This window comes from Tinamus guttatus, unplaced genomic scaffold (assembly GCF_059628265.1).
Source record: "Tinamus guttatus ecotype Peru unplaced genomic scaffold, ASM5962826v1 Tinamus_guttatus_pri_ptg000213l, whole genome shotgun sequence".
Taxonomy (NCBI): domain Eukaryota; kingdom Metazoa; phylum Chordata; class Aves; order Tinamiformes; family Tinamidae; genus Tinamus; species Tinamus guttatus.
The window spans coordinates 1,490,670-1,517,572 of NW_028288747.1; the positions used below are offsets into that span (position 1 = coordinate 1,490,670).

Here is a 26,903-nt window from a genome sequence, read left to right on the forward strand (position 1 = left end):
GATTTGTTCTCATTCTTTCACTTACCAAAATACAGAGCCTACAGAAATGAAAAAAGCTGCTAGTCTTTGTGGAAAATATTATCTCACAATGAAAGCAGTTAAGTTAGAGAATACCGTACATACTCACTGAAAATAGTTTCCTGACTATTTACTAGTTTATAACTAGTAAAAAGTGCGTATGTAGGAGGTTATAGGTGGAAAGGATTGAAATGTGACTGTCCATTATGTCCATTTACATCCACTGTTTTGCTACAGCTGTTGTATAATTTATTTGTAGGCCTGCCAAGTGCTGTCATTTCTGTCCTCATAATGAGTCAATGAACAGTTGGATTTTTTTATATATATATTAGTTTCTTTCTAAACTGATAGTAGGTAAAAATTAAACTTTTTCCTGAGTGTATTGAAAGTTTTCCCAAATGATGTTAACCTTTAAGGTAGTCAAGATTAAAGAAAATATTTGTTCAGATTGACAGAGAAAATAAATCCTCACTTGTTCCTGCAATCTTTACGACTTTATGACTCTAGCACTAGGAGCCTTTAGGAATCTTGTGCTTCTTACAGTTACAAGAGTATCACAAAACATACAAGTCTCAGGAGCTTGGCTGGATTTTTACCTAAACATGACAATTTTTAATGAGGTTAAAATACTGGATGCAGATGCTTAAGTCTCCTCTAGATCATCCAAAGAAAGGACAACACTTATTTCTCTAAGGATGAAGCATTTCGATCCTCATGTACTGAGACTAAAGGGTTGAGCAGTTCTGTATTGTTCGATGACTTTGTTATTCACTGTGAGAAATGCTTCAGAGGCATTTAAATGAGATGGTCTATTCTCTGACCAGACTGCATTAACTTCTAGTATGCATACAAAGCTCTTCCAAATGCTAAGCCTGAAATAATCACAATTATAAAGTGGAACATAATGGTTAAGTAAGACATTGATTGGCATACTATGAATACATAAGACTGACCAAAAGTAGAGCAATGACAATTACAAATGACAGCTAGACTACTGATCTGGCATTTGTGCTTACATCTGGCATAATGAGATACTACATCATTGTTTCACATTTCTAGGTACAACTTTATGCAAGATCAAATTTCTATTCAACTTTGAAACAGACTTGATTTTTCAAATCAAGTTAAAGAGCTACAGTTCTATTCCTGAATGTAACTGGGGATGATATCTTGGCTTCACTGATCACATTGGCTCTTATCTCGCACCTAAACCTCTTTAGAATTCACTAACCAGACACTTCAGTGACAGAAAGCCCAAGAGACCAGTACAGTAGTCTGTCTAAAACACAGTAGTATTAACACAAAGCACATTTCACAGCCACTTTCAATTAAACTGCTTGTCAAGGAAAATGAACTGATGGCGCTCACCTTTTCATAAGCACTGGAGTAACAGTAGGTGTCCTGACACAGGGGGATCTAAGTTGCAGAGCTTTCTCACTCAGGGGAAATCCAAATTCACACTTTTAGCAAGAAAAGGCCATCAGAAAAAGGCTGGAAATGGATTCTGCACCTTCCCCCCGGCCCCACAGACAGAAAACTGTGTTAAAGAAACATTCAGGAGACAGGACAGATACTATGAGAAACAAGACAGTAGTCTGTCAGTGAGAATGTCCCTCAAGTAGTGGAAGTCCTGAATTCAAATTCGCTCATCTTTCTCATGTCTCTTGCTGAATTTTACTGGGGAGAAAGAAATGCCAGGATAAACATCCAGCTTGGGGGCTGAATTCTAAGACCTACTAAAAGATAGGCACCTCACTTCAGTCTGCAGGAAAACAGCTAGGCCAGACTTACAAAAGCACACTGTGTAATCGAAGCGTGAGCTGTCATCAACTGGGTAAATCCCTGTCTTCTGTGACCCTCTCCTCTGTATTGCTGCAGCAACGTCAACCTTGGGTTGATATTCACAACTGGGTGGCTGCATCGTAAACCAGACCACTTTGTTGACCTGACTGAAAACGCATTTTGGAAGGGAAAAAAAAGCCAGATCAGCAAGCCAATCACCAGAACCAATTACACAACCGGAAAAAAAGATAAAGAGGATGTCTCAAGGTGGCAGCAAAATCTTTACGCAACTGAAACCACACTCTCGAGGTGGACAGAGCTTAAAAATACAAGCTTATACTTAAGGCAAGGTTAAATGTCAGATAACTCTTCTCTTTCAGCATAGTGGCTTTTCATGCAACCCATTCTCACTAGCCTAATTCTGTGCCTGGGAACTCAGTTCAGAGGAACAGGGAAGATAGTACACTTGAGGCATTAGGGAACAGGGATGGTTTAATACTCATCCTTGAGGGCTTTGATGCCTAGTCCTCCAGCAAACAGCTGTAGCCAAAATGCCCTGCAGCTGTTTGTTACTGCTCCTTGATCTGCTCAGAACCCCCCAGCGGGGCCAGGGGAATGGAGAGCAGGTATCTGCTCTTCTCAGTGTATTCAGTCTGCAGAAGGAAGTCAGAGAAAGTTTAACAGCCGGATTTCATGGCAAAGCAGCTTGGGTGCATGCAAACAGTCCAGTCTGCCACTCAGGCCTGCATGGGAACAGAAGTCACCAGCATAGGCTGAGAGCAAGAGTTGCAAGGCTGCAGTGTTAAAGGCTGCCTGCCAACGTCTGAAGCTCCTACGATGGATAACGTTACACCGGAGAGTCCCGCTGTGTGGAGCTGTCACCTTCCCAGAAATCGTCATAGGCGTTCAGAACTGAGATCACAGGACTCTTCATGTGGCCACGTTTGTGAGCATGGTAAAAGACTGTATTTATCTATAGTTACAGGTGACTGGCACTGCAGCCACTCCAATGCAATTTCATTTCCACTTTATAACATGCAAATTTTTCTTCAGTAACCATCAACTAAATTAACAAAATCCACTTAACAGTTCAATACTGCCCATTAATTACATGTGTTTATAATACTTCTCACATTTATCCTTGCAATTTACGTTTTGCTTCATTTATTACTTTGAATTCTTCATAAAAAGAGAATAACCTCTCACATAGATAAAGAATTGCTTGCTTCTTACTGTTCTGCCTAGCCTAATTATTTAGAAAGCATTCGTAGTTGCCAAGGCTCTTCTCTTCAGTGAGGCAGATGTCTCTCTTCTGTAGAGTTAACCCCCTATAACTCCCTAAAATATTCATTTTTAATGGATACCACACAAGGATTATTTTATATAGCTGCAACAGGTTTAGTAAAGCGGTAAAAGCTATACTTGACCAACAGTATTCCTGACAGAAAACATGCAAGTGGTGCAGCAAAATAAGAAACTGTGTCCTCAATGCTCAGGAAATAAAGGCTGCAGGGAGAAATATTTAGTTATGGAAAATCTCAGTTTCTGCAGGCTTCTGCCTGTAGCAGCCCATCAGCCCAGGGCTCACCCTCACAAACTAAGATGACCTGAGGATGAGTAACCAGGAGCAGTGTCAAGCTGGCAGCACAATCATTTTATTTTCAAATAAAATCGCTGTAAAGAACCACATATAAAATAAACATCTATTTATGAACAACAAGCATTCATAGTCTAGCTAAGCATATACACTACTTGGCAAAATAATGCAGGACAGCCTATATCCTGCACGAAACACTTCAGAAAGAAAACTACCCAATGGTCAAACTTGCACTGGTATAGGTAGAACGTGTCAAGAAAGTCATCTTAATGACATGAGTTTGCAGCAGCTAACAAGAAAGCAAGTTATTATGAAGTTATTGTGAAGAAATAATGTGAAAAGTCACTGAAGTTTACATTTCCAGTTTCAATTTTGTAATTACAAACTGATGTTACACTTGCTTACCATAATATCATGCAGTAGTATTTTAACAAGTACCTACGCATGTCATACCGAATGCCTGCCATAACTTCATTTCTTTTCACAAGATAGTAAATGGTAGTAAATATAAAGAAGCTTACAAAAATCTGCCAGTGCTTGACCAAATGCTCATCTGTAATGGATACCATGTAAGTTTGGGAATTCTGTTCACTGAATTTTTAATAGGGAAGTAGTTTAAGCATCTGAGGAAATGACAAACATTAAAATAAAAGTAGGTCAGTGATTCACTGTGCATTTTTCCTCTTCAATTAGTTTGACATTTTACAATGCTAAACACAGTTTACAGATACAGACAAAAGATCAGGCTCACATTCACATGCTTCCACAAATGCCTTTCTCCTGTATTAGCAGAGTTACATTCTATTATAGTCCCTAGAGAAACTTTGTCCGTCTTAGAAAACTTCAGGTTCTTTCCATCTATACATAAGAATATTCAAATATAATACTGTTACCGATATCTTGCTACACTGAATTTCTTATTCCTTGGATTTTTAAGTTACAAGTGCTAAGAAGATAAAAAACTCAGCTGAACTTCACAACTACATTAGAAGGGACAAAATTATCATTTTTAAATTATAAAAATATTCCAAAGCATACAACAGCAATGGTGTTGTAAAATTCTACCAGGACAACATACATTCAAAGACAGAACTTTCAAGAAATTTTCACCTCTTCCAGTAACAGGAATTCCCTGAAGAACTGGCAGTCTTTTAGGCTGCTATTGCTCTTATTTCATGGAATGCCACCTGTCACTATAAACAGAGCAGCTGATCACACCAGCAGGGCATTAAAACAGCAGGTGCTGTATTTACCTGCGCTGATTCTAACTGTCCAGGGAAGAGAGACAATGAAAATCCAGCAAACACTATTAAATGCACAAATGCCTAAAACATTCTCTGCCTAACTCTGCAGCTCACACAGCAAAAGCAAAACTAGTCTAAGAAATCCTGAGATTCTGTCATATCTGCTCCATGGCCATTTCCTTAATGGCCTTCTGCTGTAAATTTAATGGAACTTCGATGGAAAAATGAACAGACTGCCTAGTGCACTTAATGTATAGTGTTCCACCTCTATACTGGAGCTGCTGCATAATTAAATATATCACTTGTTTTTCCCCACCACAGATTACAGTTATTAGCTGAGAAATCCTACACATTGTTTCAAAACAAAGTTGTTAATGATTGACAAAAGTCATGCAACAACTAAACCCAAACAGCAATTGTTAATAGAATTCTAAGTTTAAAAAAAAAATGGTACCACTGCTGGTTTTACCCCTTAAGATAATTCCAGATTGTCTGAGATTTATATCAGTTGTTGCTCCTATCTGAAAGAACCTCAAATCCTCTAGAATTCAGTTACTCTCTGTTGAGGTAATTACAGACAAAGGGAACTATTTCAGTGGTAAACTCCAAACTGTGCAGGTAAAGGGAAGTTTTCTTCCATAAACACATACAAAATATTGCCAGGGTGCACACAGATTTCTTTATTAAAGAATCCACTGCCGTAGCACAGCTAACTTTATCAGTCAGACCACAAAGCTGAAAAAGGAACTGGAGATCTGTGTGCAGTCCCAGCATCATGATCTCACTGGAATTAGAGACGTGGTGGGATAGTTCACACGACTGGGGTGCTGCCATGGAAGGCTGTGTGCTCTTCAGGAAGGACAGGCTGGGAAGGCGACGTGGTGGAGTTGCTCTTTGTGTTAGAGAGTAGCTGGAATGCATGGAGCTCAACCTGGGAGTGGATGTTGAGCGAATTGAGAGCTTGTGGGTAAGGATTAGAGGACAGGCTAATGTGGGAGACACTGTGGTGGGTGTCTGCTACAGGCCACCTGACCAAGACGAGGAGGTTGATGAGGCCTTCTATAGGCAGCTGGATGTTGCCTCATGGTCACAAGCCCTGGTTCTCATGGGGGACTTCAACTACCCCGGCATCAACTGGAAGGACAACACAGCCAGGCACAAGCAGTCCTGGAGGTTCCTGCAGAGCGTCGACGGTAACTTTTTGACACAGGTTGTGGAGGAGCCGACGAGGAGAGGTGGGCTACTGGACCTCGTGCTATCAAATAAGGAGGGCCTAGTAGGAGATGTGAAGGTGGGGGGTAGCCTCAGCTGCAGTGACCATGAGTTGGTGGAGTTCAGGATCCTACGTGGAGGTGGCAGGGCTGTAAGTAGCCTTGAAACCATGGACTTCAGGAGGCCCAACTTTAGCCTCTTCAGAGACCTCCTTGGAAGAATTCCATGGGTTAGAGCTCTAGAAAGAAGCAGGGCCCAAGAGAGCTGGTTAGTTTTCAAGCAGTACTTCCTCCACGCCCAGCAACAGGGCATCCCTGTGTGTAAGGAGTCAGGCAGAGGGGGCAGGAGTCCTGTGGGGATGAGCAAGGAGCTGCTGGCAAAACTCAAGCAGAAAGGCATACAGAAAGTGGAAAAAAAGGACAGGCTCCGTGGGAGAAATATAGGAATGTCGTCGGGGAATACAGGGATGTGACAAGGAAAGCTAAGGCACAATTGGAATTAAATATGGCGAGAGATGTTAATAAGAGCTTTTTCCAAATACATCAATGGTAAAAGGAAGATAAGCCAAAACGTGGGTCTACTGGTGAACAGCATGGGTGCCCTGGTTATGAAAGACACAGAGAAAGAACTACTGAAGGCCTTCTTTGCTTCAGTGTTTACCAAGGGTAGCCCTCTGGAATCCCAGACCCTAGAAACCAGAGCAGGTGCCTGGAGAGAGGAAGACTTGCCCCGAGTAGAGGAAGATTGGGTCAGAGAGCTCTTAGGGAAACCTGACATCCACAAATCCATGGGCTCTGATGAGATGCACCCCAGAGTGCTGTGGGAGCCGGCGGATGTTGTTGCTAAGCCATCCTCCATCGTCTTCGAAAGGTCCTGGAGAACAGCGGAGGTGCCAGAAGACTGGAATAAAGCCAATGTCACACCGGTCTTCAAAAATGGCAAGAAGGACCCAGGCAGCTACAGGCCTGTCAGCCTCACCTCCATCCCTGGAAAAGTCATGGAGCAGCGCATCCTGGCTGTTGTTTCCAAACGTGGAGGATAAGAAGGTGCTCAGGAGTAGTCAGCATGGATTCACCAAGGCCTTCTATGATGGAATGACAAGCTGGGTAGATAAGGGGAGAGCGGTGGATGTCGTCTATCTCGACTTCACCAAGGCTTTTGACACCGTCCCTCACAACATCCTCCTGGGCAAGCTCCGAAGTGTGGGATAGATGAGTGCACAGTGAGGTGGATTAGAACTGGCTGGATGGCAGGGCCCAGAGAGTGGTGATCAGCGGTGCTGAGTCTAGTTGGAGGCCTGTAGCTAGTGGTATCCCACAGGGGTCAGTCCTTGGTCCAGTCCTGTTCAATTTATTCATCAATGACCTGGATGAAGGCACAGAGTGCTCCCTCAGCAAGTTTGCTGATGACACGAAACTGGGAGGAGTAGCCGATACCCCAGACGGCTGCGCTGCCATCCAGAGGGACCTGGACAGACTGGACAACTGGGCAGTGAAAAACCTAATGAAATTCAACAAGGCCAAGTGCAAGGTCCTGCACCTGGGGAGGAATAACCCCAGACACCAGTACAGGCTGGGGACCGACCTTCTGGAGAGCAGCTCTGCGGAGAAAGACCTGGGTGTCATGGTGGACGACAAGTTGACCATGAGGCAGCAGTGTGCCCTCGTGGCCAAGAAGGCCAATGGGATCCTGGGGTGCATTAAGAAGAGCGTCTCTAGCAGGTCGAGGGAGGTGATCCTGCTCCTCTACTCAGCCCTGGTGAGGCCACATCTGGAGTGTTGTGTCCAGTTCTGGGCTCCACAGGACAAGAAGGATGTGGAGCTGCTGGAGAGAGTCCAGCGCAGGGCTACAAGGATGATCAGGGGCCTGGAACATCTGCCCTATGAGGAGAGGCTGAGGGAGCTGGGCCTGTTCAGCCTGGAGAAGAGAAGGCTGAGAGGAGACCTGACCAGTGTCTGTAAGTACCTCAAAGGAGGCAGTGAGGAGGATGGTGCTGGCCTCTTTTCACTGGTGACCACTGACAGAACTAGAGGTAATGGCCTCAAATTGAAACACCAACAATTCCACTGGAACTTAAGCAAAAACTTCTTGACAGTGAGGGTGACAGAGCACTGGAACAGGCTGCCCAGAGAGGTTGTGGAGTCTCCTTCTCTGGAGATCTTCCAAACCCGCTTGGACGCAGTCCTGTGCCACGTGCTCTAGGTGACCCTGCGTGTGCAGGGGGTTGGACTAGATGATCTCTAGAGGTCCCTTCCAACCTTAAGCATTCTATGATTCTAAATTCTGTCTATATTAGATGAAGCAGTAATTTGGTTAGAAGCCACAGAAAAAGTGAGGTCAGCCAGCAGCAGCCCACTTAACATTTTAAAATCCTACACTGAAATCTGTCCTATGAAATCATCTTAAATCCAGGTACAGCAGTGAATCCTCCAAATAAACAACTTTGACAAAGTGTAACTACGGGCCACTAAAAAGGGCTATTCTAGCTCAAGAATCTTCTTACACCTCTTAAACATACCAGCTCAGAACACAAGGCAACAATCATCATAAGGCACAGTGTACAAGCACTGAAACAACCTTAGTTATAAAGAATACACTGAAGTGTGCTTCTGTTACTCAGTGATTTTATTCAAATAAATACTTTGCATTTCTTACAAGATAAAGTCATTTTACTCTCCCCTGTTATAAGTTTCACTAGCTATTTCAAGTTTAGTAAAAAATTCAGTCAAATGGTCAGCAATCAAGGTCAGAGAAGGATATAGAAGCATATAGAACAATCGTCAAAATACTCAAATTTTAGTGCAAGTGAACCCTGATATCTCTGGACACAAAAAGAGGAAGTGACAAAAATACCTCTGTTAGCTTTAGGTAACTGCCGTACTATACACATGCAATTGTTCTTTTTCAGGGCTAGCATGGTACAGAAAGGGCAGGCACACTGCACATCAGTGAGGAAGTGATTACTGCAATTAAGACTCATAATTACCTTCCACTACAGAAAAAAAAAAAAAAAAAAAAAAAAGGCAACGGAAAGATTTCCATCTGTCTTCTTCCCCACTTAAAAGAAACAAACAAACGAAATCAGACATTGCAAAACAAGTTAGAAATGCCCACAGATTAGACATGCCCAGCAAGCAGATGCTCCCTATCTCTTTGATTCTCAGATTTGTTCAAGGTTAAGCAGGGATACAATTAAATGTCTGCTGAATTCCCAACTTAAGTGACCTCAAGCACATGCAAGAGCAGTAAGGTGCATCAGTTTCAGCCACTTCACTTAGATGTTGACCTTCAAGCAGAAAACAATTCCCTTTGCTAAGTGCAAAAGCACAAGCACTCGCTAATTGTACAGATACATTCTTGCTAACTGTACAGATATATTCACTTCCCTAAAACTGCACAGAATCACTGCTTAAATACAATGCTTGATTAAAATCTACAATCATTTAAAGTAATTTTACAAACCAATTAGAATAAAAATCTAAACATTAAGTTTACTGGCACTATACAAAAACAATTACAAAGTAGAGCCCACTAAAAACAGTGAAGTAATAGGTACATCTTCAATATATGTTTGTACTTGCCCAACAGTTTATACAACAGTAAAAATGAACAACCATTTTGCAAAATAACACCTGAGCAGCAATTTTAGCTCTTACCCTTCCAAGTTTAGATGTGACTAGTACAAAAGCAATTAAATACAATCTACTACTTGCTCAGATGGCTGACTTAGTGAAGGGCTATAAACCATGAAGTGAAATTGGGTGAGTCCTGGAGTTTTACTACATGCAGCACCTAGGAAAGAAAGAAAAAAGTAAGACTTCCTACATTTAGGATTAACATCTGTATCATTGCACTTTATCATCTAAAGAAATAGGCATTAATTACACCACAATGGTGTAATTACCCATTTAAAATCTAATTCAAGATGTCTCAAAACTGTTTTATCTTGAAGTAAAGATATAGGGCTACTACTGCTGCAGTGCAATTAATGCTCTTGTAATTCAAAATATTAACACAAGCTAGAAAAAAAAATCTCAGTCTTGATTAATATAATGAATTCCTCAAACTCTAATCTCTCAAACACAGAACTATGGGAAATAAAAGATCAAAATCCAGGAAAAGGCAGTCTAATTCAATAAGCTGTGTTGATTAGCAAATTTTATCTTCTACTGATCTAAGAGTTCACTAATGAGATGCCGGCACAGCGACTGATCTTGGACTGCTCTGAAGCTGCGCTGAGCTGTCACAGCCTCATTGGCTTGTGCCGTATCAAGGGGAGGCACAGGCATTTGTTTTTAAACTTTCAAATTAATCACAGTCTAAGACAACACATTAAGGTTGTAAGGATTTGTGATTCTTACTAAAACTTATGTACAATTCTGTGAAAGTCTGACGCATCAAAATACAAAGGAATAATTAAAATACTTTAAGCCCACACTAGAACAACAGCCCTGATACCCAGCACTTGCAACTATGGAGAACAGCACTGTTGCAGTGGTTAACTAATAATTAATACCTGTTGCTCCAGAATCCACCTTCACTTTTGTATTTCTGTGAGTCAGGGTGTTTGTAGCTGCACATACATACCGTAACTTCCAGTTGTATTGGCACATATAACAGCACCGAAGAAGTTTGGTGCATACTTCTGGATTCTGGAAATAACTTTCTGACAGGCTGCTGTTGGGTCTGTTCCCATTCTCATATACTCCACAGCTTGATAGCTACAACAAAACAACCCCAAACCCAGAGTTATCCTTCCTCAAGTTATACATAGCAGAAATACGATCGAGATCTCAATTTCTTCAAATAATGGAAAAGCATAGTAAGTAACTTTTACCCAAATGTCACAGTATATTAACAGGCAATTTCCTCTTAATTCAAGACTGGCTTGGAATAGCTTGAAAAAAGTCTCTGAGGACTAAACACTTATGAACATCCATTTGCTAGCAAGCATTTATAGGAGCCAGAGTTTCCAAACCAATACACTTCCTACAAGCATCAGTGTCTTATGTTCAGCAAGGACTTCCATAATACATTCTCCTTGAGACAGCTCACAAGGATGGCTTTCAAGACTCGGAAAATAATGAAAACAGAGAGTTTATACAGGTTGGGCAACCGTGCACTACAACATCTCTCTTCCTAATGCAAATCAGACAGCAATTACATAAAATGCGATACTATTACACCACCCACTTCCCAAGTAAGCTGGGACTCCCTCCTGATCACTCACACAGCTTGTAACACATACTTCCCCATACAGCTAAACACTTAAGAGGAAGAAGTCTGTCTGTTCTGTTAAAGACCATGCAGATTAGAAATACACTCACTACTATTACCCCTTTACTTCCAGGTTGACAGGATTGAGGTGAGGAGTGTTTCTTAAATATCTGGGTGACTGAAGTCCTTGGTTTCTCTTAAGACATCTTACAGGGACAACTTCATTCCGCTGCTGTTTTTCCCCCGTTCATTCATTTTTTACCCCCTACTTCTGCACTTCACATTGTCTTTTCAATTACTTAATTTGCTCGGTTCACATTTGGTTAGACAAAGACAGCAAGGTCTAAGGACAAACCTGGGTAAGAAGCGCATCATGATGTCACCGTCTCCAGTGGCTGCAGCTCCTCCAGCTGTACTATCAGCATAAGCCCCTGCTCCAGCTATTGGAGAGTCTCCTACACGGCTGCAGGGAACAAGGAAAAGAAATATTAAATATATATATGCAGGTATGTGCCTATGCACACATATAGATAAATTAATTCTATGGAAGAAAATTAGGATATAGCTTCAGTAGAGTAGCATTAATGCAGTTCTTCATCTAATACGTACTGGCAAATTCTTATAATTTGGACACCGATTTGCCAACCTTACTGCCTCCAGCTGTGTTAAACAGACAGGAGATCAGAAGAGGTATGGAGGTCACTATTAGTCAGAGGTCTTGGCTTAATACTACTGATGAAAGTACTCTGTGATACCCTGCTTGACCTCCAGGCTTAATCTACCTCCAGAAACACCTTCTTTTACATGTACTAACTCCTCCAGCTAGCGCAGGAAAGTTTAGTCAGTAGCTGAGGACACTGGTATCTTCAATAATTCTTGTTAAATCCAGAAGATATCTGACTTGTGGACAGACAAGACTCCTGACTATGGAGGAAAAAAACCTCAAAGATTAAATATATATATATATATATATATATATATATATATATATATATATATATATATATGCAAGCCACAGGCTGTGATTCTGTATACATTTCTTTGGAGACTAAGCACCTTTCCAAGATGCTCGTTCCTCTCCAGTGCCTTACCTTAACATTGTGCCAAATCATTTTCTAGCTTAACCAGTCCTTCAGTACTCAGATTCATGGCAACCCGAAATAAGCAAGGTCATTTTGTCATAGTCATAGTCTAAAACATACACTGTCACAAGTATCCCAAGCTTTGTTCTAAAACCACACATACTAACCCGGGAATTTTGTGGATTGCACCATTAGTAGATGTTCCAGCAGCAACGGTTCCACTTTCACCAATCACAATCATACCTAAAATTCCCAATAAGGGATAAAACACACTCAGAAGCATGCCTGATATGTTTGTTAAATTGACACCATAGTTCTCATCAATTAGAACTGTGATATCCAGACTATTCAAAATACTTTAAAACAGGTTATTGAAGTTCTTTCTAAAATATATTTGAAAAGTTTTGAATGGATTGCAAGAGTCTAAAAACAAATTCTTAACCAGTAACATGGTAGTAATCTCAGTTGCACACTACATTCTCCAAGAAGCCAATGCCTCTTGATATGCACTTATGCGACCTTACAAAGAGCTAGGTAGGATCCATAGGGCTGCATTGCTACCATCAGAGCAACCAAGTCTGGAAATTTAATAAACGGTGCTTGAAGTTGATAGGGGGGAGAAAAAAAAAAAAAAAAAAAAAAAATCAGAGAGAGAGGCTTAACCTCGGCAGAAGTTGAAATACAGCCTGACAAAGGAAAAAGCTACAGTCATACACGTGGGTGAGCCCGTGGGTGAGCCCAGCCCTCAGTAATTTCATGCTGAGGAGATAAACTGGGATCAGCTGCTGCTCCATCAGCCAAGACTCCCCCCTTTTTAAGGCAGGGCAGCAAGTGCTGCTGACAGCAATTTCAGAACACACTGACAGCCAAAAAGCAGAATTCAGAAAGTTGAATTCTGGTTCTCTGATCACACTTAGCAGTATCATCTCCTCAAAAAAACCCAGTTTTTAATCAGCAGAAGCTAAAAGCTGAAGCTGGCTCTACTGCTATCATCAGCCTCTGCAAGGAGGCTGGAAGGACATCTGTTCCTACCAACTTCCTAAATGCATGCTAAATGAGGCACTTTCCAAAATTAGGCAAGGAGATGTTTCACATATATAGAAGTGGGATAGGAGAACAAAATAGGAGCATAAGGAAAATGTCAATATATACTACAAAACAGCTTAAGAATGCTTAATGATACATCAACTCCTGAACTGTATTTAGCAAATTAACCTCTCTGACACACTGTAATTATTGAGCTTTCTAAAACATACTGAAAAGTGTACATCCTAGCCAAGAAAAATTCTTAAATTGGTAAGTCTGACTTCTGTAGAACATTAATTTGCTATCAGCAGTAATAGAAAAAGCAAAGACAACTAGCATTTGAAATGACTTATTAATTCTTGATATCCAGAATAGTCAAAGAAAAGGTTCTGAATTGCTAAATTGAAAAGAATCTATCCTGAAACAAAAAGTGTATGTTTTAGGATGAAAAAGAATAGAAAGCTTTGAAAGATGCGAATCTAACTGCTCCACTCCTGTAATGTTTGCTGTTTTTGTCAGATCTGCCCATGAATTAGCAGACAGACTAAGCAATTATAGTCCTTAATCAGTAGGCTCTTAGAAGTCTCTGAGATCACTACTGCTAACCTGTTTTAAGGTTATCAGTTTCTGTAGAAATGGTTAAAAGCCAGAATGGAAGTCAAAGGGAACTACGGTTTATTTTGTAAGCTTAAAGACAGACAAACATTTCCCTTGGCAAGCACTCAGTGCTCATTTCTCCAACCTCTACAAAACTCTTTTAAGTTGGGCTGAGAGTTATTGGGGAGATTTAACTCAAGTTAGCCGTATTTCAGATATCAAGACTAAAAATAATCATTCTTACTTTTCTAATGACCCATAACTGCCCAAACATCTGTGCCAGGCCATCTGAAGAGGAGGCAATAGGGCAATGAACACAAAATGCAGCAAGTGGATGTGGAGGCAGCATGCTTTAAAATAAGTAAGGAAAAAAAAAACCCAAATGAAAAGCCCATTTTATCTAAGAGCTCATAGGTATTCCATCACAAGCACAAATAGCAATCTTGAAACCACTATAAAACAGGAAATATTGCCTATAAAAATAATTTTAATTAAAGTCAGCCCAATTTAATTAACAGAGAAATAAGAAAAATCACATCAGAGTTAATGAGATTTCTTACCAATAGTATCGTGATTATGAATGTTTATTCTTCTTTGGGAGCTGGTCCAGTCTTCTTTATGAATTACTTTTTCAGTCTTTTTATATGGTCCACAGGATTTTGAAGAGTCTGGTACTACATTCTGTAATCATTTTATTATTAGCAAGAACAATATATTATGCTTCATTACAAACAGATTTCCAAAATGATACACACGATCTACTACCTAAACAGCAGATGCCCAATTCTTAAAACTATACAGCTCTACTAACTTTGAATGCTTTGCTCAAAGAATGACAACTGATTTGGGAGATTGGTTTTCCTATGATTAGGAATTTAGGCTGTTCAAATTAAAGATTTTCTGTTGCTCATCAGACTGTCCAAAAAAGACTCATATTCTTCATCAGAATGAAGAAAATATAATCAGTTACAGATTTTAGGGAAAAACAAATGAGCATCATAGTTAAGTATCTTCCCAAATAACAACAAAAAACATTAATAATGAATTAAAACGATTAAATAATAAAGCATTTCAGATGTAAGAAGCAACAAAAACTATGCATAGACAGGTAGAAACCTGCAATTCTAATTCAAAAAAAAATCATATTTAACATGAACAGGCTGCACTGATTTAATGTCTTCACAGGTCTGCATATCTGCATAAAGCAACTCAGACTATAGGTGGGAGAAAGACTATTTTAAATTACTACTGTGAAATTTCATTTTAGAAATTTATACATGCATCAAAAAATACATTCACTGCTTAGTCTAGTTTGCCTACATTTAGAACAACAACAACAAAATAAAGCCCCTCCAAAACCAAAACACCACTGCAGCAACGTTAAACCCAGGAGGATTTAAAAAAAGAACGTGGAAGACACACACGGTTTCTGAGCCTACGTTTGACAGTCCCAGGTTCGTCCTGTCTGTTAAACAAGTGTCCGCTCCCACCCTAACAACAAGCCCAATCTCACTGTGAAAGGAAGAGGTGACGCTGCACAACTGCCTCTCCGAACCCCGCTGCATGGCCACCCTGTCCTGTACCTGCCAGTAGTTTGGCTGGCAGCTCTGATTAAGCCACTCCGAATACAGTGAAAGAGATTTTGGGGTAGTCAAATCTTCATACGGGAACCCCATCCTTACGGCGAACATGGAGGCTATAAAAAAAAACAACAACAACAAAAAAAAGTGACGTATTCATGTTTTCACATACCTTCTGCTAATGATTTCATGTAGCATTATCTAGGAATCAAGAAATTTGATACTCGCTACATATAAGAGATCTTATATTTCTTCGTATTTCATTTTACTTTCATTTGACTTATGAAGCTAGACTTTATAAAGTGAGTAGTGGAGATATTGGCATAATATTTGCTGCTAAAACACTGATTCTTGCAGAAATCTATCTACCATCCTACAAGGCATTACATATTTTTCTTGCAAGTTTAAAAGTGCCTGCTTCCCTGTTTTGAAAATTAATAAAGTATGTAACAAGGGAGCATAAAATATCACAGAAAATAACACAAACAATGGAAAAATGCTCCACTTTAGGAAACATCACAGCAAAATAAACTGAGAAAAACAAACAAAAAAACCCCACAATTGCTCTCATATTTTAACTATAGCTACCTTTGTTATTACCTAGTAACAGTGTTGCTAAATTCAGAAGTTTTATGATTTTCTTTTTAAAGAAAAAAAAGGGGCACTCTAAGTCTGTTTGAACTCAGAGCAATGCTAATGTAATGGAAAACTGACATCTTCAGTGACACTGTTCCACACATTCCCATTTCTCAAACAAGCAAGCGAGTGTTTTTTTTTTTTTTTTTTAAAAAAAAAAAAAGTGCTTGTGCTTGCTTTCAGTCATCCATTTATAACTTTTGCAGCCTTGTTTCTGTTCTTTGAACTTTCCACTTAGATACTGGCTTAAGTATTGCTAAGGCATAAAAAGGAAAAGGTCAGACACACTGCTACGAAACTTTCCAATCTATTTGAGACAGATGTAAAAAATTCTCAGCAGACAATAAGCAAAATAAAAATATTGTTCCCACTCCCACTTGTGATCATTCTGCACGGTGCCCCTCACCAGCCTCAGTTCTAAGTTGGTGTACACACTCCATACTGCTGCATTTCTAAGTCCTGTCCTGCAGGAAATGAAGCAGGTCTTTCAAACCTACAACAATTGGTCAGTGTGGATATCTGTTCAACGAAAGCTATACTATATGGATCTAAATAGCTTTTTTGTTTCTATGTAGACCGTTGCCACTATAAACCCCAGGTTAAAAATAAATCAGCTTTGGTTATATTCTGGTTTACCATTACAATGGCAAGACTAAGAACATCATCAGGTTTGGGAGTTTCTTTGCTCAAGGCAAATTCTAACTGTAATCCTCTTCCTAGAAAACTGCTCAAGCTTTCACCACAATTTGTGATTAGCTAACAATTGTTCACTTATGATCCACAGTATCATCTTCCTTACACAATATGATAAAATTATTTGTTCATCCTCTCAGTTTTGCATATTTTTCCAAAGCCTCTTTCTGCATGTTTTTGAGGGCAAAGGAATAACTTCTACAATATTTTACTCACTGTGTGAAAATGATGAAAAAGTGTGACTTCAGACTTCAGCAACTACCATGTTTGAATGATTTTGCTCAACTACATTAGCTTTCACAGCCTCTGACTCAGTTTTTCATTTCCAGATCTAGAACCTCATGACTCACGATCAGCCATTTTTAATCTACACTGGCTGTTTTTCTTTTACACTGAAAATGCCAAGAATGAAATAAATTCACAGACAGCTATAGAGTCCAGATAGAAAGCCAGATGCAGACATTATTTAAAGTCCAAAGACTTTAGTAATGCCTTTTTCAGAGATACTACTTTTTAAAATAACCCATACTTTCATTTTCCTTGGATTGTGAAAATAAGACTATGAAAGGTTCTAAACAAGGTTATGACAGGACATGAAAAAACACACCCTCTCCCTTAAATTCTCTTCGTACAAAGAAAATTTAAGAAATTTTCACTTCAAATTTTAAGTCAAAGTAAACACGCCTGTGAAGACTATTTAGGAATCATGGCACTCAGAGAGAGCGCTAGTCATAATCAAAACAGGGCCTACTACTAAAACTGGTTAGAATCTGCAAATCCCTCTCTCAGACCTCCTGAGAAACACAATCGTCATCTCCTCTATTTGCCCTACTTCACTCTATCCAAAAAAACCCACTGTTGAACCGACTTCTCTATCATTCTGTACACATTAATTCCTTCAAGAACCTTTTATCTTTTCTTATCAATTTCAAGGCACTCCACTCACCTTTAAGGTTCAGATAACGTCACTTCTTTTTAAATCTAAACTCCTACACTTGTCTCCACATTTCTTTACAGGCAGCCCTATACATTTTAAAAATCCTTTACTGTCAGGCAATAACCTTCCACTTACTACTCATGTACCTCCCTGGAATACGCTTCTCTTTTAAAGCTAATATTATTCCATCAGGAATAGTTCCTATTTTTAACCCCCAACTCTTCCTTGAGGTTGCTATCACTCATTTGATGTGCCTTGGAGTACATGCCTCTGAGGTTTTTTTCCTAGGTCCTCACTAATACCTTTAAACAACCAAATACAGCAATAGTGCTCAATATATACTAAGGCAGTCAATTGAAACTCTACAGTTTATTCATTCTGTGATTCGTTAGAAACAGTTACTCCATTGTTTTAAATGAAATATTTATGTCTAAGTTTCAGTTTTCACAAGTCTGCCTTGTGTCCAGTTTAGTGATATTATCAAGGCCTCTGGATTACAACATAGTATTTGCAGCTGAATCGGTGAATAGACCATACAACTATTTTTCTTTTCACGTGGAAGAAGTGAAATAAAACCCAATTCATACAAATGTAATAAGCTTGACAGAGTAAATACTTCAATAGTTCTAAAGTATGTTCACTTGATTGTCAGGGAATCTCAACCCATGATATTAAGATAAACATATGGCAATAGCAACTATAATAGGAAGGGTTTCAAGAAGAAGCTAAGACTTGGAAGCAGTTAAGGTAATAATTACCTGACTCTCCCACTAATAACGTATGCTTAGTGTGTTCAATGACTTTTCTCGCTACACCAATTGCATTTTTTACACGTCTCAGATCTGCAACTGCCCCAACTTCCATAGTGTTGCTGAAAACAAGAAATATTTAAAGCCTACTTAGATAAGTTAATTAAAAAAAATGCACAAATGTTCTTATATTTTTATTAAAACAAAATCTGTTCCAATATAAAATTAGAAAGTTTGCCATTTTAATATGTTGCTTTAATTATTCTATGGTAAATAATCATGGACAGATAGCATCACACTAGTGGGGTAAAATGTCATATATAACATAACTTCCTTGCACAGAGTGGGGAGGTATTAAGGTATTACTTAAGTAGCAACAACTCCAGGCAAAATAATATTTTATTATTAGTCACGGTTTAAGAGTAACTATTTAATTGCATAAACTTACGAACCAAACAAACACTTGTCATTCTTTTTGGGGCAGGACGAGCCTGAACAGTAAATAAGGAAGACAGAACTGCTATACAGCTAAAATATTCATGGAGTAAATCTAAAGAGAAAGCTTATGATGCTACAAGCATGAAAATTGTAGCTTTGTTACCATCTGCCTTTATCTTAGCTGCTCTATCTACAGCTGAACTATGGCACTGCATGTTCAGATATAATAATGAACATACCTAGTTACTCTTCGACCATTCAGGCATGTATTTTTCTAGCTCCACAAGTTAATATTTTAACTTGTCCAAACTCAGCCCTAAATCAACAGATCTCCATAACATCCCTTGTATTAAGGCATGGTGAAGATTACAGGGATCTTTCTTTTTCCACCACGCGGTTCTCTTACCCATCCATAATCATTGCATCCAGTGTTGTTTCTCCACTTTCATCTGGGCTTCCTCCGTATCCCACGCTCCCATCACACTGGTCAATCTCACACTGTGCACAGCCTTTTTCGACCGCATCCAGCTCAGAGCCTCCCATCTGTAACACTCTCCACGCTATAAGCAACACAAATAATTAAATGTTAACAGCGAGGACAGCCTGCGCAATTGCATTAGGAATGTTTCAAAGACGGATGCTATGAAGTTGCATTATGTAAGCTGATGAAGTAAAACGTAATTTGCAAGCGAAGCAGATATATGCATAAAAGACCCAAAACACAAAATATTACTTCTCTAAATACTGATTTGTTTGCATGTCTGATCAGTGTTTCTGAGAAATTGAGCTTTTTTTTTTCCCCATTTTTAAATGGAAAGGTATTATTTACCAACAGTCATCATAAATCCTCTATATTAAATAACTTCCCCTGTCCAGGGCTTTATCACCCTCTAAAGTCCTTTCTGTTTGTTTTTTGGGGAGAGTGGGAGGAGAACAGGGAAGAAAAGAGGGAGAAGATTTAGCAAGACTCTTATCTCAAAGAAGAGAAACAAGTTGTAACAAACAGTGCTCAAAAGCTCCCTCAGACTTTAGCTGGGCTAAGTGGCCAGCCACAGAAAATACCCAAATTATACATCTAAACCTAGTATCAATGACAATACATAAAAGCAAAAAAGAAATCTAAACTAAGTAATCAATAACAGTCCCCATTTTCTCCTATTCGACCCTCAGGCAATGCTTTCTACTTCTTTAATATCTAACTCATGGCCTAGTTCGGTGAGTCATCACTGACGTGTCAAACATGCATGACTTTAATAAACCACCCTGCAGGCTTTGCTCACGAGAGCAACTTTGCTCCACAAGATGGGACCTCGGGCAAGATTTCCCAAGACGCAGGAGCACCGAGGGCTGCCGTGCAGCTTCTCCTCCCTTGCTGCCTCCGCAGAGCCCAGCTCTTCTTGGCAGCTCAAACTATTAGGTTGCCTCAACCTTCCACAAAACCCCTCACCTTCAAAAACGCTGACTGCAACTGCATGAAATTGGCAGGTTGTATGAAGGAAAAAATAATACTTAGCAAACGCTTGTCTGCATAACAAACTCCAGGGTGAGCAGTACTGTTCCAACCCCGATTATCTTTTATTTCAGATACTGCCATAAATTGCCAATAAAAGGTCTTGTTTCCAAGACAGTATTTCAGTTCTGACCTACCCAAGGCTCTACGGAACCCCTTTCACCAGCAAGGCAGCACCACAAGGAGTTATTTACAACATAACTGTGGTAACAGAGCTCCTAATTGCTAGCCAGTATCCACAAATTATTTCCAGTGGCACAGTTACCACAGAAAAACCTGCCTTTACTATTAGTAATACTTCACAAAATAACAAAGGTCAAAAACACAATATTCAACATTATCTAAATGTTCAAGCAGGAAGAATGAGTATCACAGGCACCACTAAAAATAAACCTCTATTTTTAGCAGCAGCAACATAAACCATATTATTAGGGAAGGATATCTGTATTTTAAACCTAGCTTTCTCACTAGTTTACACAAAATCCGTTTTAGGTATCCATACCCCAGCACCAGGCCAGGAGCCAGCCCCCCACCCCAGTGCATAGTAAGGCTTTGCTTGCACAGTTCCCCTCCTGATAACGCTCCTGCGCGTTTCCGAGGTTTTGGGGTTTTTTCTTTTCAACATTTTTGCCGTTTTTAAGCCGGCAGCGGCAGCCTCCGCCCCGGGCCGCCCGCGGCGCCCCGGCCTGCCCACACCTGTGTCCGTGGCCTTCCCAAACGCCCAGGTGTTCACGACCAGCGGCAGCGCAGCCGAGGCCGCCGCCATGTGCAGCGCCAGCAGCAGGAACCGCAGCCCCCCACCCGCCGCCATCGCTGCCACCCCCGTCCGCGTCCCCGTCCCCGTCCCGCCCCGTCCCCGCCCGCCCTCCCGTGGCGGCGCATGCGCGCAGCGCCGCGAGCCGCCTCCGTTGGGGCTGGCCTGTCGGCGGAGCGGTTTCTCGTGACCGTTCCTCAAAAAAATAAATAAATTATTGTTGTGTGTGTATATATATATATATGGGCACACGCACGCTTCTGAGATTCTGAAGCACTGTCTTTTACATGCTGTCTTTTCACCCGTTTTGCCAAAAGTATTTTGCTTGTGGCACAGGGACGTTTTCTCTGCTGAAGTATTGGAGAGTCTTCTGTAGTAAATAGTTCACTAAAAAATTCTTTGCTTAAGAAAAAAATCATGAAGTGTGCCACAGTTGCCTAATCCTGAAAGCACCGTTCTGGTGCCTCACTTTAAACGATTTTCAGTAGTTTGGTCTGTGTGATGTGTTGCTCTAGCAGTCCAAGCAGGTCTACCACAAACTTGATGTGCTTGTCCTGTGTCTCTACATAACTCATAGGAAGGAGGGAGAGGAAATACTTGGTGCTCCATGTGCGACAAGGACAAGTTTCTAAGCATGCAGATATTGCAAGTGTACCCAAACTGGTTTAAAAAGCCTGCAGCATTGTTACTTCTATTATACCAAGCCCATCCAGCAACTTCGGAATGAAGCAGTAGTCACAAAACAGGTGTATTTTGCCTCATTACAGAAGTCATGGAATAATAAAATGCTTCAGTATTGGGTTTGAATTTAGTAATAAATTGGTCTGGGTTATAGCCAGTTCCCAAAAGCAAAGCTACAGGTAGTCTAGAGAAACCTTTACTCAGGTAAATGCTTCTAGCTACTCTATTTCTGGTACAAATGCTCTTATATCTGTTGCACAGTTCTGTGCAAGGTTTTTACAAAAAAGAAAATAAAGATGTGAGTTCAGGCTAACTAAAGGAAAACAGAAAAAAAAAGTCAGGAAAAGTATCAGGAAAGTATTTCCATGATTAAGTGACACGGAAAACATCATCAAACATCCTTCTAAACTTGAAGCATTTTCTTCAAGTATTGTTTCTTTTTACAAGGAAGAGATCGTTATGAAGCAATAAGACTTAGTTATGGGAATCGTCCAGATAAAAGTATCAGCAGGAGGAGCCTGAAGGACTGCAGAGTGGATGTTATGTGGGACTTGGCACAGCACAACATTACAGTTTGAGGCTCATATAGAAACGCAGTTGATTTCATTGCAGTGATGTTCTTTCTAACTGGCATTCAGAACTGAATGACTTCCAGCTATAAGTAGATGCGGTGATGCAGTCTTTTACACCAGCAGTGAAAATGCAGCTCAAGCTGGCTTTTCTAATACTGTGACATTGCAGACCATAGCTAAGATAAATGGTGCACCCAGTTGACATTAAGTCCCTGCAGCTGAAAGCAAATCAATGAGTCCATGAACAGAAGCTTTCTTCTAATGTGTAATATAGAGACAATATTCTAGCAGGAGCTTTCTGGGGACAGGGGATGTCTTCGAAGAACTGTCGGAAAATTGCTCAAGAAAGGGGCAATTAGAGAAAAACTAGGGCCTAAGAAGTTATGGCATTAGTGAGGTTTGCTTGGGGTCAGAGACAGTTGCCACTTCCAGGATGGTTGGTATGTACAGAGTTTACTCCTCCACAATTCCCTTGGCAACACAATCTGCCCTCCTAGCACATGCTAATAAGAGTAAATGAAGAGTGCCGCAGAATGGAGACACCATGGCCAAACTGAGTTAGATTCCCTGTGGAGGTGGCAATCTGATGGTGTCGTGCAGACAATGTGTGAGTGGAGGGTGGATTGGAGAGAAGACTCTGCAGCCAAACTCCGCTGTGCTCCCTCCAGAGGTGGTGACCTGGTCTGGCCTCGCAGCTGATAAGCCACATAGTACGATAAGGTGTCTGGTGCTGGGCCAGCAATGGGGGCAGATCTGTCCCTTTGGATGGACTTTGCTTGAACTTTTCCTCATTCTAACCTCATTGTAATACCAATGCACAGCCCTATCCCAAAAGTTACCTGCTTCCAAGGAATGACCACTCCTCACTGAGCACACTCTCTAGAATTTCTGTTGACTGGAGAGACTTTTTAACCAATCAGTAACAAAATTAAGCACTTCTAGAGTCACTCAAGCTCCACCTAAATGTAAAAAATCATAAAGGGAGAAAGGACTAAGGTGGGAAGAAGTTGGAGGGAAGACTCCATCCTGACTTCTGGGATTGGTCGACGGGCTGAACCCCTTTCCTCTCCTTGAGTCGGGACACTGCCTGAGGAGACTCCTGTAGGTTGAGAGCCCTCTCCCATCTTCTGGGGTGAGTAATGATTGCACGTTTGTACATTAGACACTATCTAAGAACCCCACACTGTAGCAGAGAATTTCCTGTACTGACATCTGAAGCCAGCTTTGTAAATGTTGCATTTGAATATTCGTGAACTCGACAACTTGTTTTGAAGGCTGTCGGACCTATCGTCCACAGACTGTTCGTGAATCTGGTGCTGCCGGAGTCAGGCCTGTAGCTACCACAGTGCTTGGTATCCCTATTAAGAGTGAGTCCAGCCACCTCCAGTCCCTCTAACCTCTGGGGATTGGCTGGAACACAAGGATTCATCTCTTACTAAATTAGCACCCCCCTTCAAACCGCAATATGAACTATACTAGACAACACTGTGATCGAATGGCACTGAGTAATTAAAAAAAAGTCACCTCTTTCACTGAAAGTGTCTGTTCCTAGAGCAGCCAAATTATGACCTCAATTATATCTAGGTAACCTTTTCTAGCACCATCTGTTCAAAAATGCATGCCTACCTTCTCTTTGCCTTCTCAAATATTCCATATGTGTGCTTTGAACTCTAATTACAATATCATTGTATTTGCAATTTGCTTGCATTTTTTATCTTGATTTTACTTAGAATTTCTATACACATAGACACAAGAAGAACAAATCTCAGAATCATTTTTTAAATAAAAGTAAGCAATTGTTTGATTAGCGCTTGGTGTAGAAATTTGCATGGGCATGAGTGTTTTATGATGTAGGATTTAGAATCCATCTTGGTCCTAATTAAAATACATTTTAAAATGACCCTATGTTGCTGTGCTGCCTCTTGGGTAGATTCGTGATAGCACTGTCCTTTTTTTTTTTCCCTCAGTGTGCTTTTCATGCCGCCTTCTTACATATGTTCTCTCATTCACTGAATGGCACTAAAAAGCATGAAGACGTTTATTTCCAATGAAGGCAAATACTACTTATTAAAGAAAGACTTGTTATGCTCTCTTGCATGCTGGAGAAAAGCCATCTTTAAATATTTTCAAAGATACCTCCTTAACCTACTCTAAATTCTCCTTAAAACACAAGCTCTAAGGAGAACAAGGGTTGTTTATTTTATGCTTTTACAGCACATTGACAAGATGAGCATTTATATATATACATATAAAATATATGGAGTAAAAAATAATGCAGATGCTAACTATAATAATCGGTTATTACTAGTAACTAAATAATTATTAATCATGTTTCCATTGTTAAATTTGCTTTTGTTACCCGTCTACCTTTTAAGAGCTTGCCAGAGCTACTTAATTCCTTACTTTGTGACCTCTGGGTAATTGTGGTGTCACAGGATAATGTGTTCTTACAGTATTATTTTGGCCTACTGCATTGGTCTGAAAATAAGTTATTATGTGTAGTATATTGTAGATATCAATTGTAATTGCTATACTGGTCCACTTTGGTGATAAAGTTGTCATATGGAGCATGTGATGGACATTGTCCGGACTGCTTTGATTGTAGCTTCATGATTTTTCATAAATGTGATCCATGGTAATTACAAAGTTGTTGGATAACTGCAAAAAATAATTTTTGCTTCTTCAACTCTGAAAGTTACCTTGACATTGTCAAATGGGCATACTTAATGTTCTCAGTGTTGAACGTAAACAGAAACTTGGAGTGCATGCACAGTATTTTAGCAGCGTGGCAGGTTATAGCATCCACATCTATTTTGTGTGCTTTGGGTATATATACCAGGATTTGCAAACAGGACCCGCTTTGAGTTATGATTATCTTAACACTGGAGAATACATTAGTTAATTTACAATGAGAGCTTACAACGCAAAGTCACAAGTTGTGACTTTGAAATGGAGATTGTATGATGTCTATGCAGAATACTCTGCTCAAGTTAATTCCTACTGCCTCTTTGGTAGGCTGCAGAAATGCCCTTTTCTGATTTTCCCTGTTAGCCTGTTTATAGCCATGTCTTACAGCAGGTTCTGATTGTGCTTCTCATACAGACATCCATGTACACAAAGCTTGCTGTGGTCTCACAGCCTCGTATTCAGCATAAATGTGGCTGAAAAATCCTGATAACCAGATTTAAAAAATGGGGCTAGGGTAAGGAGCTAGTTCCTGCTTCATGATGTCTGAACTGAATGTATCCACAGCTCTGCAGCTCTTCTAAGCTGCTGAAGAAGTGTACAATTCAGGTCAAAGTCATTTTGAGAATCTATTTCAGCAATGCAGCAACTATTAAATTACTGTCCTTTGGAAGTTCCACTGGACTCTGATACTAACCACAGGGGTTATTAAGTGGGAAATACATCTTTCTTTGGCTTCAGCCTGACAGACTAGAGTTTGTAACAAAACCCCTCTACACAGCATTTTACAAACTATATTTTAAGATGAAATGGCTTAGATTCAAAGCACAGAAATACAAAGTTATGAGCTACTGCTACATTTTTAAGTTCACTTTTGTGCCAGACATTGACTTTCTGTACTGATTAAATCATAGGATACAATGTCTAGAGACAACGGGGCAGGCCAAGGGTTAAGCAGTTGGTATAAGTCTGAATTTACTTAGTGAAGATTTAGTCTGATAATTTGAGTATAATAATCTCCAGTTTTTGTGGTCACACCAGTGCAACATTACTGAATACAATGGAGACCGCGTAGGTCAAAAAAAGAACTTTTTTTTTTTTTTTGCCTAAGACTTTGTGTATTTTCCTCCTTTGTTTCTCAAATTCTGGAAGGTTTTACTTCAGAGAAAGGAATTGTTTCATGTGTTTGTTGTTATCTTTGGTATTTATGTTAGAAATAATTTCCTGATATATCCTAGATATCGCCTATATCTAGGTCATCATATAAGCTAGATATATCTCAATAAAAAATATCTCTTCATATGTTTTCTTCCCTCTGGGGCTTTGATTTTACAATTAGATTTTAGATTTAAACTTCAGAGTCACGTTGCAAGGGTAGGCGAGATTGCTTTTGTAGCATAAATATGAATTCAGATTGTGAATAAATAATAGTTAGGCTGACCTTTCATAATCCTTACTGCTGTGGATGGTCCCATTGGCTTCATTTGAGAAATACCCAGTAAATGACTACTTCCCGTATCATCAGAACTGGTTCAACAGGGAGGCACACAGGGCAATAGCCTGGAGCTCTATGGCATGCAGGAAAACTTGGCTAATTTAGGGGGCCGTATAAAACAAAAAGGGCTGCTCATCTAACCTTCTGACCTGGGGCTCCCTTCGTGTAATGATAAAACACACAGTGATGTGCAAGACAGCAATTACTTAATTCATGTAGGGTTTCCGCGGGTCATCTTTTCATTGACTTGAGTTTTATAAGCACAATCATATACAGTCTTTCAGAAAAAAAAAGGTTTTATAAAATATGAAACAAAAATTTCACTAAGCCAAACTTTCTGTTGGGTGAAGTCCAGTGTGTTTATGGTCTATTTGTGTTACACATAGCCTTCTAGATAT

The 26,903-nt window shown here is 40.0% G+C and overlaps 1 protein-coding gene and 1 long non-coding RNA gene across 2 annotated transcripts in view; both read right to left on the minus strand.

The window, feature by feature from the left end:
* LOC148594692 (uncharacterized) overlaps nucleotides 1-26,903 on the minus strand; it is a 524,454-nt gene that overhangs the window by 230,096 nt on the left and 267,455 nt on the right. The gene's annotated exons all lie outside the window — the stretch shown is intronic.
* Nucleotides 9,319-21,134, minus strand: AGA (aspartylglucosaminidase). Its single transcript, XM_088524624.1, has 9 exons — nucleotides 21,015-21,134; nucleotides 19,215-19,368; nucleotides 18,380-18,492; nucleotides 15,359-15,471; nucleotides 14,336-14,456; nucleotides 12,320-12,395; nucleotides 11,426-11,533; nucleotides 10,441-10,574; nucleotides 9,319-9,645 (listed from the first exon to the last, which is right to left on the minus strand). Exons 1-9 carry the CDS (start codon nucleotides 21,127-21,129, stop codon nucleotides 9,545-9,547), a joined length of 1,035 nt encoding a protein of 344 aa, XP_088380750.1. The 5' UTR covers nucleotides 21,130-21,134; the 3' UTR covers nucleotides 9,319-9,544.

Bases quoted from the DNA above. Each gene is read 5' to 3' on its own strand.
- AGA (XM_088524624.1), bottom strand. From the start codon at position 21,129: ATGGCGGCGGGTGGGGGGCTGCGGTTCCTGCTGCTGGCGCTGCACATG. The intron at 15,472-18,379 runs GTAATTATTACC...TTTTTTTTATAG, and splicing joins GTTATTAGTGGGAGAGTCAG to CCTCCATGTTCGCCGTAAGG. The intron at 9,646-10,440 runs GTATGTATGTGC...TTTCTTTCCTAG, and splicing joins CAATACAACTGGAAGTTACG to GTGCTGCATGTAGTAAAACT.